Source organism: Bactrocera dorsalis, chromosome 4, assembly GCF_023373825.1.
Source record: "Bactrocera dorsalis isolate Fly_Bdor chromosome 4, ASM2337382v1, whole genome shotgun sequence".
Taxonomy (NCBI): domain Eukaryota; kingdom Metazoa; phylum Arthropoda; class Insecta; order Diptera; family Tephritidae; genus Bactrocera; species Bactrocera dorsalis.
The window spans coordinates 6,020,605-6,035,233 of NC_064306.1; the positions used below are offsets into that span (position 1 = coordinate 6,020,605).

Here is a 14,629-nt window from a genome sequence, read left to right on the forward strand (position 1 = left end):
ACAAGCAAATATGCGCACACACACACGTACTCACGCGAGCACCGACCGTCTACAGCGCTGTATTCCCCACCCGAGTTTGGCTCATGAAAAATGTATAATTTTGTGCGCTTTTTGAGCAGACGAATTGCGAACGCCGTGCATAAGGTTAAGCGTGGCTAAAAGTTTTAAAACTTCTTGTCGTTGGAAAAGTGGTGCGCAAAGTAGGCGCAAGGATATGTGGGTGACCGTATATGAGCATTAAGGTCGCAGTTTAGCTGCAGTTCGCCAATGGATCAATGTTAGTAAATATTTATCATTTTAATGTTAAATACTCTCTGGTGGCTATTTCTAGCGCTAGCGTGAGCTTTTGTTGCTATATTTATGCCTTTTCATTTATAAACTGACATATTTTCACTTACACTTTCCTTTCATTAAATATTCATAGAAAATTTGTGAATATTGATTTGACACGGATTTGGAATATTTATCACTTTCATATCAAATGCTAACAACTTTTCAGTTTAAAGATAATTTGTTAGATTTTTTTTTAGTATTTTGCCTATACTGCTCCTAAATGTTACTCATACGCACTGTAGCACCATGGTAGCTTTATGGATGCTGAGATAGTGAAGCCCATCAACAGACGTTGGATATTTAATATGACTTTTAGCTTCATAATAAAGCTTGAAATTTGGTTTCGACTCATATTGTGTCTACATGTTGCTCATACGCACTGTATGACCATTATGACTATGTCAAAGCTAAGTTATTGAAGTATATATCCAGGCGCACACAATTTTAGCAAATTTTATAGTCATTTAATAAGCATTAAAATTAAAATATATACTTGCATATACTTATACTTTTCAACAACTTGCATAATCTATAAAAATCATAGTCTAAACACAGGCGCTACTAGTTTAAATGCGGAAAGTCAGACTAAAGCGCTCAAAAACGACCTAATATTCACAATTTATTCTGGGTATAAGCATAAAATAATAATATTTCTGTTCTTTTAACACTCCAGTAGTCGCGCGTACTACAATAGTAGACCACTTGTGTATATACTTTTACGTTTTACGAATAACTATTCGCAAGAAGTCTGATTTTAAGTTCCTAATATGTTTAAAATGAATATTTTTTGGTTGATTTGGTTTTATAATAAACTGTTACTTATTATTATTAAAACAAATTTTTTTATTTACAAATATTTCGTTTCAAACCCTTATGTCTAAAATGTTCTACACATGTAGTACGCGCGACTACTAACGGCACAAAAAGGGGCGCGAGCACTGGAGTGTTAATATATACATATACATATATACATATGTATGATTATCATAATGAGCTCAGTCGACTCAACCATATGCGTCAGTTTGTAAATATGCCAACTAGTCCCTTAGTTTCTGAGGTATCGATTTGAGATTTTGCACATGTCCTTTTCGCTCTAAGAAGCTGCTTATTTGTCGGAATCACCGATATTGGGCCTTTATGACAAATAACTGTCATACAAGCTGAACGATCAGAATCAAGTCCTTGTTTGGAAAACTTTTTTATTTGACGAGATATCTTAATGTGATTTGGCGCGGATTATTGTTCAATGCAACAGTACAATTTACGAAGAAATTATTCAAATCGGACTGGTATAGCATATAGCTGCCATACAAACTGATTGATCAAAATCCAGACCTTGTATGGAAAACCTTTGCTTTTGACGAGATATCATCATGAAATTTGGCATGGATTATTGTTCAAGGCAACGAAACTGAAAAATATTACAGTTAAGCCCAAAAATATATTTGGAAAGCTATTTAAGATTGGAAAATTTCGCTGAAAGCCAAAAACATACATCAGATATAACCAATATATAACCAAAACTCAAATTTTGTTTCAAAATAAGTGGTTCTTATTATGCTATATTTTATCTTCGCCTGTAAACTTATGAAAAGTGAAGTTACGTTATTTTGCATTTTAGGTGACGATGTGTACATAAGTCATGTCACTCATACGCACTGTTATCCGCATATTTGCTTCCTAAACTGTTCTGCGCTAAGTAAAAACCCCACAAATGGTAACCAGTGGCATGACTCAAAGCTTTCTTTTGACACAAAGGGTTTTTCCACACTTTATTTATATACAATTGCGAAAAAATGTCATGCGTCACTCATACGCCACGTCGGTCGGGCGCACGTGTTCACTGAAAGCGCACACACTGCTGCTATGAAATTTGAATTTTTATTATTGCTAATGACGCACAGCGTATTGCTTATTTTGCGTGACTCAGCTGCTTAAAATTTTATCAATTTTTTTTTTTATTATTTGAGTTGCCGTTTACAATTTAAAATTTTTGCCTCAACCAAGTTATGTATTTTTTTAAATTTTTTTTACATTTTTTTTGCGGTTTTTTATTTTTATTTTCGTTAATAATATTATTTTTGCTTTGGTGTTTGATGTGGTTTTATTGCCAAGCTACACTGTTTAAACAGCGAATTTGTATATGCTTATAAGTGTATATGTGTGCAAACTCTCTCTCACACACCCACACACACACATGCAAGTGTTGTGCTTTTTGATTTCCTCCATTTCCTTCACTGTCAGCCAGTATATTTACAAGTTTTATTTGCTTTTCTGATTATAACGTTTACTTGCATTACATACTTGTACAACAACAACAACAAAAATTACAACAATAGCCGCTAGAAGGCAGCTGAGTAAATCATTAAGTAAACATGAAAAGCTATGCTTGTTTGACTGTCTGTAAGTGTAGGAAAAAATCCATGCAAGCCAAGCCACACACACATATGTATACAAATATGTATGTAAATATGTATATAAGCTATGTTGGTTTGCGTCAAGCGCCACAGCTGGCTGACGGTGCTTAACGAGCTGAGTGCAACGTTTAAGCACCTAGTCGCAGTTTTTAACCCAGTTTCATTGGCAACAATGTCTTACAACGTGCTCAGCGCATGCTGTTGCACATATACACACACACCATACTGCCTGCATAAAAATGACTTGCTTGTGCGCTACCGTTATAGCTTCTCGTTCTCATCTTATGCCCGTGACTGCATTTGCTTGAGAGGCATTGCATGAAATATTGTAGAAATCTTGTAGTTGCTTGCTGTTTAGCGCCTTAAAGTATGCCAAGCCACACACACACACACGCATAAGTGCCTAGTAAAGCGGCTAGCAGCAAACCACAAGCGAAACCTTCGTGAGTTTGTTGCTCTAATTGTGAAGTGTTCTATTTCCTGCTTAAGTATTTCATTTTGGCATATCAGCTACAGAAACAACAACAAAAACAGCAGTACAGGCAATAGTCATTTAGTGGTTTTAGCTGGCTCTGAATTAACAAAAAGAAAAATGCTGAAAGAAATAAAATTCAAAAAAATAGAAATACAAAAAAATACAATTAAAATACAAAAAAAATACAAAAAAAAATTTGTAAAAAATTAGAAAAATGTAAAAAAAATAGAAAAAATTTAAAAAGAAATTCAAAAAAAAATTTAAAAAATTAAATAAATGTAAAATAAATGAATGAAATGTAAATTAAAAATATGTAAAAAAATTAAAAAAATGTAAAAAAATTAAAAAAATGTAAAAAAATTAAAAAAAAAATAAAAAAAAAATTTTTTTTAAAATTTTAAATAAAAAAATACAAATAGAAATAAAACTCCCGAAAAAATAAAAAAAAAACAGAAATTCTAAAACAAGAAAAAGAAAAAAATTCCAATAAAAAAAGGAAATCTTTGAAGTTTAAATACTGCTGTGGAAACACAAACAGCAAGGCATTATAGCTAATTTAGTATAACGGCGGTTTGGCAGCGCGAAATGCATGATTGATTTACTATGGCTGCAAGCAAATAAATATCCACAGTTGTTAATAAAGAAATAAATTATAGTTTACATATTAAATTTTTATATTATATAAGCTTTTACTTGCCAAAATAGTAAAATATCAGCTGAGGAAACCATAATTACCCAGTGGATTTGTAATGCTTTCGATTATTATTTGATTGCCTTAAAATTTTCGTCTGCTGACGTCTGAGAAAAGTATTATAAATCAATTATTTGCGCTATAATTTTATTTTTCGGTGTGTTGGCAATGCCAAGAAGTAAATTAAACATCTAAATATGTGCAATAAAATCTCAATAATTTTTCCTATGTTTAATAAATATATGTATATTTTTTTATTAATTTCTTTTTGATTCTGAGCAAACTTCATTTTTAAACTTAAAAATATAAAATTTTAAAATTCATATTATGAATATTTCTATACATATTCTGTCGAATGCCAGAACCATTACGATTACATTTGCTAGTATAATCTTCGTACAATAGCATTATTACATTTACCATTACTACTGGCCTTTACTTATGTATATTTTGAAAGCAGTTACATTTGTCAGTATGCTTATCTCTTTTTTAATATTATCATTACATTTACGGGCATTACTGACTGTACTAATATCTTAAAAAGAGTTATCCTATTTTAACTATCATTAGGTTCATATTTGCCAGTCTCATTTCCGCTTACTTTAGCATTAGAATTACTATACCAGTAGTACCAGCTTTATTTTTGTACCAAAAACTAGTATTGCTCTTTCAATTACCATTACCATTACATTTACTAACATTAAAACCTCTTACTTTAACATTAGCATTACATTTAGCAATACTACATGCTTTATTTATATTTTGAAATAAAGTATTACCCTTTCAATTACTATTACCATTACCTGTCGTCCTACATCTGTCAGTATCATTATCTCTGACTTTAGCATTAGCATTACATTTACCAATACTATTGGCTTTACTGATATACTAAAACGGGTATTCCTCTTTCAATTACTATTCTTGGTATGAATTATTCTTACTTCATCGTTAGCATTACATTTACAAATACGACATGTTTTAGTTATATTATTTTTGACTTTAGCATTACAATTACATTAACCAATACTACACGCTTTAGTTATATCCTTAAATCAAGTATTATCTTTTTCATTACCAATACTACATGCTTTAGTTATATTCCTAAAACAATTATTATACTACCTTTACCATTACATCTGTTAGTATCATTATCATCATTATCTCCTACCTTAGTATTATATATTTACCAATATTACTTGCTTTAGTTATACTCTTAAATCAAGTATTATTTTCTCAATGACCATTAAATCTGTCAGCATCATTACTTCTGCCTTTAGCATTACCATTACATTTACCAATACAATTGCATTTACTACTAGTATGAAAAACGCTTGGCCTTTTCAATTACATCTGTATTATTCTTCTGTATTATCTGTATTCTGTATTATCTCTTCCTTTAGCATTAGCATTACATTTTTCACTACTGCTGGCTTTACTCATGTTCTGAAAAGAATTATTGCTACTTATATTTGCATTACCATTACATTTGTGAGCATCGTTCGCCCTGGCTTCAATATTATCAATACATTTAGCTAAACTACTGCTTTTATTGAACTATTAGCAACAAGCATTCTTCTTTTCAGTACCATTACCAATAATGTTAGACTATTACCATTACAGTTTTCAGCATTATACTTTGTCATTACTCTAATTACTTGGAATTACACTTGGTTTTGCCGTAATATTCTATATTTTTGTCATTGGTAATTACAGTCCATTGTAATTACCAATACCAATATCACTAGCATTACTTTAACTCATATCGATATTATTATTTAACACCATACTAAATAGAGTTAGTTTTGAACTGCAATTAGGAATTTGAAACATGACCCATGCATATATATGTGGATTTTTCGTGTGTTTGTGAGTAATTTATGCATTTTGCTTTGCAGCTACCTTTAAATTATTGTTTTCATATAAAATATTTGTGTGAGCGTATGCACATCACTGTATGAGCACAAGGCACTTATGCTCTCCCGTGCAATTGCCTCGCAGCTATTTTCTATTTATACTAGACATGTATACATATGTTCCACGTTCACAAACACATTACATATGCATCATACATGCATGTGCATGTGCATATTAACCAACCATGTTATGCACCCAGCGCATGCCAATATAAAATACCATTTAATAAAGTGGAAATAAATAACACAAATATTTTATGTAATACCAACATGACCCTAAAGCAATGGCGTGGTATTGTGGTTGATCACTAAAGCTGAGCACAACAACAAAATTGCGAAAAAAATCATAGAAAAATGCAAAACAGGATTGAGTGCATAACTGCATATATCTATGCAATATATGTGCATATATACAGTTGCGAGCATTGAAATAGTAGTGCCTATTGGCCAAGAGAGTTTTGCTTTAAATTTTGTTTATTTTATGATATTGCCTTCGATCATTATTTTAGTTATATTCTCTGAAGTATAACGGTCCTGTTATTCACAACAATAAGTGTGCAACACTTACCGTTACTTTTTTAGAGCCAATTTTATTGGGATATCTGTTTTTATGAGCGAGCAATAGAATAGTAGTGAACGGTGAGCTGATTACAAACAGATAATTTTTACTAAAAAAATTTAATTTTATCACACAAAAAGTAAGTTTCCTAATCTTTTATATATTATTCAATGCAAAAAGCAAAACAAATATCACTTTGTCCCTTTTATTGGGCCGGGGGAAGCCCTGTAGTGAAGAAAAACGAGAATGGATTCAATCTGTCATAAACAACGGTAAATCCTACAAGGGAGTGGAAAGCCTTGTAGGGTGTTAAGCCACAACGATTCGCAATGCAATTATTTATAAATAAAATACGAAAAAAGCGGCGCAAGACGGATTCTTTCTGAGAATTTTACACAAATAGTTGTAAGATGTGCCAAGACTCGACCTAGAATGTCAGCTATGGAGATTCGGAATGAACTTAACCTGGCCTGCGGTGTTCATACAGTGAGAAGACTTCCACATGAACATAATTTATATGTCCGCAGTCCTCGAAAAGTACCGTTATTAAAAAAAAATCATGTAGCAAGACGTCTTAAATTCGCCAAAGGACACCTGAATTGGCCGCTTGAGAAATGGCGCAGCATCTTGTGGACAGACGTGTCGAAAGTTGTTCTATACGGCGGTAAAGGGTCCTGTCAGTGTCTAAGACGCTCCCCTAATACAGAGTACGACCCCAGATTCAGCACAAAAACTTTGAAGCATAGCGGTTTGAATATCATGGTTTGGGCTGTTTATCTTACTGGCCAAATTTTTTTGTGTAGTCCCAATTTACAAGATTACTGGCATAATATCCGATACTTATAGTGGATATAATGCAGTATATTATTATGATACTATTTGTTGAAGAAAACATGCCGCTGAAAAGGATATTTCAGCAGGATAATGGTCCGAAGCAGACCAGTAGGGTGGCAAAATAGTGGTTTCGGGTCAATGGAGTTGAGGTCATGGATAGGCCAGCTCAATCCCCTGGCCTCAATCCTATTGAAAACCGTTGGGCAGATGTCAAGAAAGCCGTGTGGAAGGATAAACACAAAAACAACAACGAATTGTGGACCGCAGTGCAGCAATCATGGCAGAGCATACCACTGAAAAGATGCCACAGTCTCGTAGATTCTCTGAAGAAGCGATTTATTGCTGTTATCAAAAATCATGGCCATGCTACCAAGTACTAAGATCTCCTATAGACGAAACTTGCAAAAATCCTTCAGTATTTTTAAAAAAAATTTTTTAGTACTTTACTACTATTTTACTGCTCTCCAAAATTTTCATACATAAATACATCTTTGTAAATAAACATATCTTGGACATATTCAAATCTAAATATTTTTAGTGGTAAACATAGCCTGGTAAATATGATCCACTTTCCCATTTCAATGGATGTTAAAATTGTTTGGCATGTTACATAACTCACAGATATGTAAAGCTCTAACACCCACTACTATTTCAATGCTCGCAGCTGTAAGTGCAAATATTTCGTTGCTGCGTTACCGGTTGCATAACCGAAGATGGCTGGCAACAGTGGCAGCACTGGTGGCCATGCATTTAATCGTATTGACAGCATTTTTGTATGCACAATTGAGTGCACCCACTTGCTGGCGCACATACATAACCATATATGCATACATATATACTTGTATATGTGTGCATTAAAATGCAAATGTCTCTACTTGCATTCTGTACATTTTATAGCTCAATATTTCGGTCCTACTCTGCTCTTGCTGCACACATTAAGGCAATAGTTTTATCGTTTACAAGACGAACATTTCTACGTAGCTGGAACAGACTCAGATTTTGATTAGGATAAGAATTCTTAACTCGTTAGCAATATACAAAAGTATTTAGAGAATATTTTTTACAGTTATAACGACAACAATTGGTTTTCTAAAATTGTGTTGCCTACATTACGATAGTAGTTGAGTTTGAACTAAACTAGAACTCTTAAAATATTATTTACCGTTATAAATACTAGTTGTTCGGGCAGCATGCGCTCTGCAGTCTTGTTCCGGGTTCTTGCTCTCTCTATTTGGTCAGCACCATTTGTAGCGCCTAGATGTAGGCAACATTTGAAAATTCGGCTTTAAGTTTTTAAGTACTTGTCAATTTTGTGTTTAAAATTTTACTAAATTATTTTTTGCAATAAATTAGATTACTATTTTTATTCAGTAAAAATTTAATCACACATTTACAAACAAACAAAAATATATGTATGTTTTGTTTTTTTTTTTTTTAGGCCGTTAGGAGGGTTTAAAATGCCCTCTCACCATATATACATATATTATATACAATATACAATAATTTTAAAAATGATTTTAAAAATTTAGTAACCAAAAACAAATTAAAGTTAAATTTAATATGATTATTTTCAATAAATCTGTAAATTTTTCTTTTCTTAAACATAAAAATATGAGCTAAATTTAGGAAAATTTAAAACAATATTTAAATATTTTAAAAAATATTTTTTGAAACATGTTACATTGCCTTTAAAAAATTTATTATTTAACAAACGGAAGTTTTTACAATATGCCGAAAAATTTGGTCACTTAAATTAAATAATATTTCTATTTTTGTAATTATTTTGGAAAATTAAATATTTTACCTTATTCCAAAAAAATTTAGTTACTTAAATAAAATATTATTTTGTAATATTTGAATTATATTAAAAAAAAATTATAAAATTTAATAAAAAAAAATAATTTAAAGTTAGATTATTATTATTTTTTAATTAAATTAAATTCAAAAAAGTAGTAGTCTTCTAACATAAAATCAACCAAAAAAAAAAAAATAGAAAATTAAATTTTTTGCAATCATTTTGGAAAATTAAATTTTTTACCTTATTCCAAAAAAATTTGTTATTAAATAAAATATTATTTTGTAATATTTGAATTATTATAGCAAATTAAATTAAAAAAAATTATAAAATTAAATTAAAAAATTCAAATATTTTTTTAAATTAAATTAAATTTAAAAAAGTAATAGTATTGTGACATTATATAAAAAAATTACAAAATTAAATTAACAAATTTAAAATTTTTTACGAAAAACTTTTTAAAAAAAATTGTGTAATTTAATTTTTTTATCTAATGTTTTAATTTAATTCTTATAAATAATTTTTTTGTAAATTTTTATTCAACTTACTTTAAAACTGTTTTAGTAGAAACATTAATAATTTTAAGAAATATTAATTTTTTTTAATTCAATTTATTTTGATTTTAGAAATATTAATGATTTTTAAAAATAATAATGTTTTTAAGAAATGTTAAAATTTCGGGAAAATGTTTTGAGATTTTTAGTTTAATTTTTTTAAATTTCATTTTGTATAAAGATTTTTTATTTAATTAAAACTTTTTTTTTCGAAATATAAATTTTTTTTTCGGGAAAATCTTTAATATTTTTAAAATAATTTTTATAAATTTATTTTGTATATGTATATTTTTTTTAATTTAAATTTTTTTTTTTTATTTAAATTTTTTTTTAATTTAAATTTGATTTTTTTTGTGAGAAATATTTTAAGAAATATAATTTTATTAGGAAATATTAAAATTTCGGAAATTCTTTTGAGATTAATTGAATTAATGTTGTGTGAATTTAAATTTAAAATTTTTAACAAAAGAAATTTTCAGATTTAATTTTTTTTTTTATTTTTGTTCAAAATATTTTAATTTTTATAACTTTTTTGTTTTTTTTATAAAATAAATTTTTTTTTTAGAAAATAATGATTACTTTTATTATTTTTTTTAATAATTTTTTTTTTATTTTTTTTTAAATTTTTTTTTTTTTTTTTGTTACAATTTTTCTTATTAAATTCATTTTTTTTTTGAGAAATATTAAAGATTTTACGAAATATTAGTTTTTTTAGAAAATAATAAAGTTTTGTGAAATTATTTTGAGATTCCTTAAATTCTAAGTAAAAAAAATGTGAAAAATTCATTCAGGCTTAGAACTTAAACTTTTTTTTTGGTCTTAAAAAAAATTGAGGACGATTAAATGAGTGTATAATAAATGAAATAATCTATTTTGGCATAGAATTAATTTTTTAGAAAAGAATTTCAAAATATACCGATTTCCTCTTTGTCTCTCAGAATTTAATTGCTTCTCTACCAAAATATATTTTTTTCATTTATTATACGCTCATTAAATTTTTCTCAGAATTTTTTTAAATTTTGGCCAAAACATTGAATATTTTAAAGTTTATTTTTTTGTTGAAACATTTTGAAATCGAAAATCCTAAAATTTCTGTTTTCATATTTTGAACAGGTAGGAAACAGTTATAGTTTCTTTTTAAATATTTAACATTTTTTTTTTTAATTTTTTTTTGAAAATTAAAAAAATAATAATAATCAATTAGAAACTTGTTATTAAAACAAAATAGTAATCCGTATTTAGTTTCGTGGTTACCAATAACCTCCTAATTTCGCTGCAATATGGAATTATTATTATGAAAATTTTCGCAAAAATATTAATAATAACAAAAAAGTAAAAAAGCTGCGATAAACACTCGCGCTGAATTATTAAGGTCAGCATACACCGCTCACAAGCGTTTTTACCTGCACCATAAAGTTACAAAGCAACAACAAAAACAAGCAAGTAAACAAAAAAAAAAGCATATTGACATGCAACCACAACCGCAACATGTTGCAACAATATTGTTGTTGACGATGACCGAACGAACTTACCTAGTCACTCATATGATTGACTGACCCACAACTGCCTGAAAGTGCGCTACAAAGCATTTATTTTTTTTTTTCACTACAGAAACAAGTTTGGCGGTTTTTTGTCCACACAGGTTTTATTAAAAGCCACACAAAGTGTTTATTGTGCTGACCGCACACAGTTGATTGGGAAGCAAGCGCTGAAAGTGTGTAAAGGCAGGTGAGAGAAGTATACAAAAAAGTGTTCGCTGATTTGTTGCTGTAATAGCTGGCGGTGTATTTGACAGTTTGGGAATCAGTTAGAATATGGGAATATGGTAACACCGTTAGTCGGTGAATCCATCCATCTTGTGACATTTTTTCAGACAGGCACCCTACATACTATCAGGAAGACATTTTTCTAAAGAAATTTACGTGCAGCACTCATTGAGACCCCTAACACTTTTTTCATTTTTTTTTAGAATGTGTGTTCAAAACATGTTCTTTTATTATTATTATCATATTCTTTCATTATGTCTTTATATTTTATTCAAAATGCTGATAATTTGACTTGTCTCCAAAGCTTAATGTCAATACTCAACTTACGACACCAACGAAATTTTCAATTTATTCAAAAATAGTCATATTTCAACAAATCCCGAAACCAAATTTTCGGGATCCCGATATTTCGGGATTAACATTTTTACTCGTTCCTAAAGCGAAGTTTATGGGATCAACAAAATTTTCAAGTTCAATCAGAAACACCATATTTTGACTAATCCCGAAACCAAGTTTTCAGGATCCCGAAAATTTAATACTAATATTTTGACTTTTTAATATCAATAACGAATTTAGAGGACCAACGAAAGTTTCAAATTTAATCAAAAAAGTCATACCCTGACTAATCCCGAAAATAAATTCTTGGGATCACATAAATTTGGGATTAATCAATTTGTATCGTGGATTACTACATAATAATTTGGGACTAATATTTTGAGTCCTCGTTTTTATATCAATCCCGAACTTACGGCACCAAAAAAAATTTTCAAACTGAAATAAAAATAATAATTGGGCTGATCCCGAAACCAAATTTTCGCCATCACAAAATTTCGGTACTTATCCTTTTGTAGCGTGAAGTATTGTTATACAGTATACATATAACAAACATTATTATTTTTTGTTTTTCATTAATGATGTAATTTGGTCCGGTTTCAACACAAAATCTGATAAACATTAATACAATTTCTGTAAAAAGCTTTTTCCGACACATTTCAAATAGTGTTCAAATATATTTCCCTCTTTTTTATTGAGTCTCTTTTAATTTGGTTAACTTTAAATTTCATATCACTCGCAGAGCTTCGAGATATGTGTAGTATTATTTTTATAATCTCAAAGTTCTTAAATTAAATGCTTCGTCGAGAGCTGCTTACATATCCGAAGATGGCAGTGAGTGTGGGTAATAAATCGAAAAACTAAAAAAAAGCAAAAAGCGAAAAATTAACTGTCAAAAGTTAGTCCTTCGTTAGTGTCCCACAAAATTTCGGCGTTGAGTTGATGCCACCTTTATTTATTTATTTAGCGTAGTTCATAGCGAAATATTTTTGGGTTAGTTTGAGTAGTGGTCTTGGCGATAATGTTAAAAGCAGGAAGACAATTTGGCGATGTGTTACTGTATTTGTAAACATATCTTAACTCTTTAATATCTAGCGAGCTTTACAGGCCTTTACAAGTATTAGAGGCATATATTTATGGAATCTTTCTTACCAATTTTTAGATGGTTTGACGTTTTTTATGATATTAACTAAATAATTTTATGGAGAGACAAGCTTTATCTATATATGTACATTTCTTAGATTTCTGTTTAGATTTGTACTAGTTCACTCACTATTCTTCAACCACTTTTGAACTAGTTCACTCACTATTCTTGACCCACTTTTGAAGCAGTTTTTAACTAGTGCCTTTTGCGTTAGTTTAAAAAAAATCATCTGCTCTTCGAGAATCCACTTTATAAACTCTTCCTCTCACAAAAATACATCAACCACATACACGCGCAAACGTAGATAGACTTCTGCCAATTGACAGCAGCACCCAAATTTCACACGGCCGCCTTACAAAGTTTTGTTGCTTGCCTCAACTCTTCAATATTCAAACAACTTTCTTCGCACGCAAGCCTTTACACACACACATGTGCCGATATGCATGTACAAAGCGCAGTTTACTTAGGTAGTCACACACACACATATACTCCTATGGAAATTGTTTGGAGATATGCGCACATATGTAAAATGGGTCGTTTTTAGTTGTGTTTGCGAATAGTTTAACTTGATTTGCATTTAGATTGCTGGCACTTGAGTGAGGAAGATTTAAAAAGCACCAGTTGAAGTGTATAAATGTTTTTGGAGAGTTGTTGTTGCCTCGCTTCATCTTCCGTTTGCTTGCTGTAGGCAAAAAATTAATTTAATTTTGGAATATTTTTAAGTGGCAGGCCTAAAGCGACCAGGAAATTCGGCAACTTGCTGGAAGATCCTTGTTTTAAAGGCAAAAGAATTTGGGTTTTTTTAAGTAAAATAAATCAAAATTTTCGAAGAGATATGAGAAATTTTTATGAGAACTTTTGATATTTTCATAAAGACATACATATTTTCACCATAATTTCATATTTTTACAATGATGTGAAAAAGGAACCAAAAAACAAAAATTAAGAGCAAATTCTTAAGATGAACATTGAAAGAGTTTTTTTTATTAATTTTTAAAATTATTTTTTAATTAATTAATTTTTAAAATTATGTTTTAATTAATTAATTTTTTAAAATTTAAAATTATTATTTTTGTAATTAATTAACTTTTTTCTATAATTTACAAAAAAAAATTAGTATTTAATTTTTTAAAATGATTATTTTTCACTTAATTTTTAAAATTATTATATTTTAAAAAATTAATTATTTAATTTTAAATTTAAAATTTTTGAATTTTAAAATTCATATCTCTCCCATATATTGACCTTAGTTTTTTGATTTTTATTATTTTGCAGATGTACGCTATAACCAGGCAAGCCAATTTGTTGCAACGACTAGGCGACCTTGAATGTCTAATACTGCTGGTGTCCTGCATTTGTCATGATCTCGATCATCCCGGCTATAATAATATCTATCAGATAAATGCGCGCACTGAATTGGCGCTCAGGTGAGTAATTCAAAATAGTACTTGAGTGGAATAGACGGACGGGTTTAGTGGTGAACTGTTTTTTTTTTTTTTTTTTGTTAAATTTATTGAGGCTTACAAAAAAACTTGCATTTTACAAACAATATATCAATGATTGGATGTACACCAACACATGTAATTTTAATATTAAAATATAATAACAAAATGAAAATTGAAATTAATTTAAAAAAAATTAATTTAAAAATTAATACTAATTAAAAAAAAATAATAATAATATAAAGAATAATAATATAAAAAATTAATATAAAAAATTGTATATACGTACATACATATATTGTTTATTAAAACACACCTCAAAAATTAAAAAAAAAAAACTTCTGAAACTTAAAAAGAAAATCCTTTGAAAATT

The 14,629-nt window shown here is 29.1% G+C and overlaps 1 protein-coding gene across 7 annotated transcripts in view; it reads left to right on the top strand.

Moving 5' to 3' along the window:
- The window catches only part of LOC105232119 (high affinity cGMP-specific 3',5'-cyclic phosphodiesterase 9A), a 194,434-nt gene that overhangs the window by 136,926 nt on the left and 42,879 nt on the right, over window positions 1-14,629 (top strand). For all 7 annotated transcript variants that reach the window (XM_011213727.4, XM_049454463.1, XM_049454462.1 and 4 more), the window contains one exon: window positions 14,090-14,241. In XM_011213727.4, the coding sequence (XP_011212029.2) occupies window positions 14,090-14,241 (152 nt within the window). The remainder of the gene's footprint in view (window positions 1-14,089; window positions 14,242-14,629) is intronic.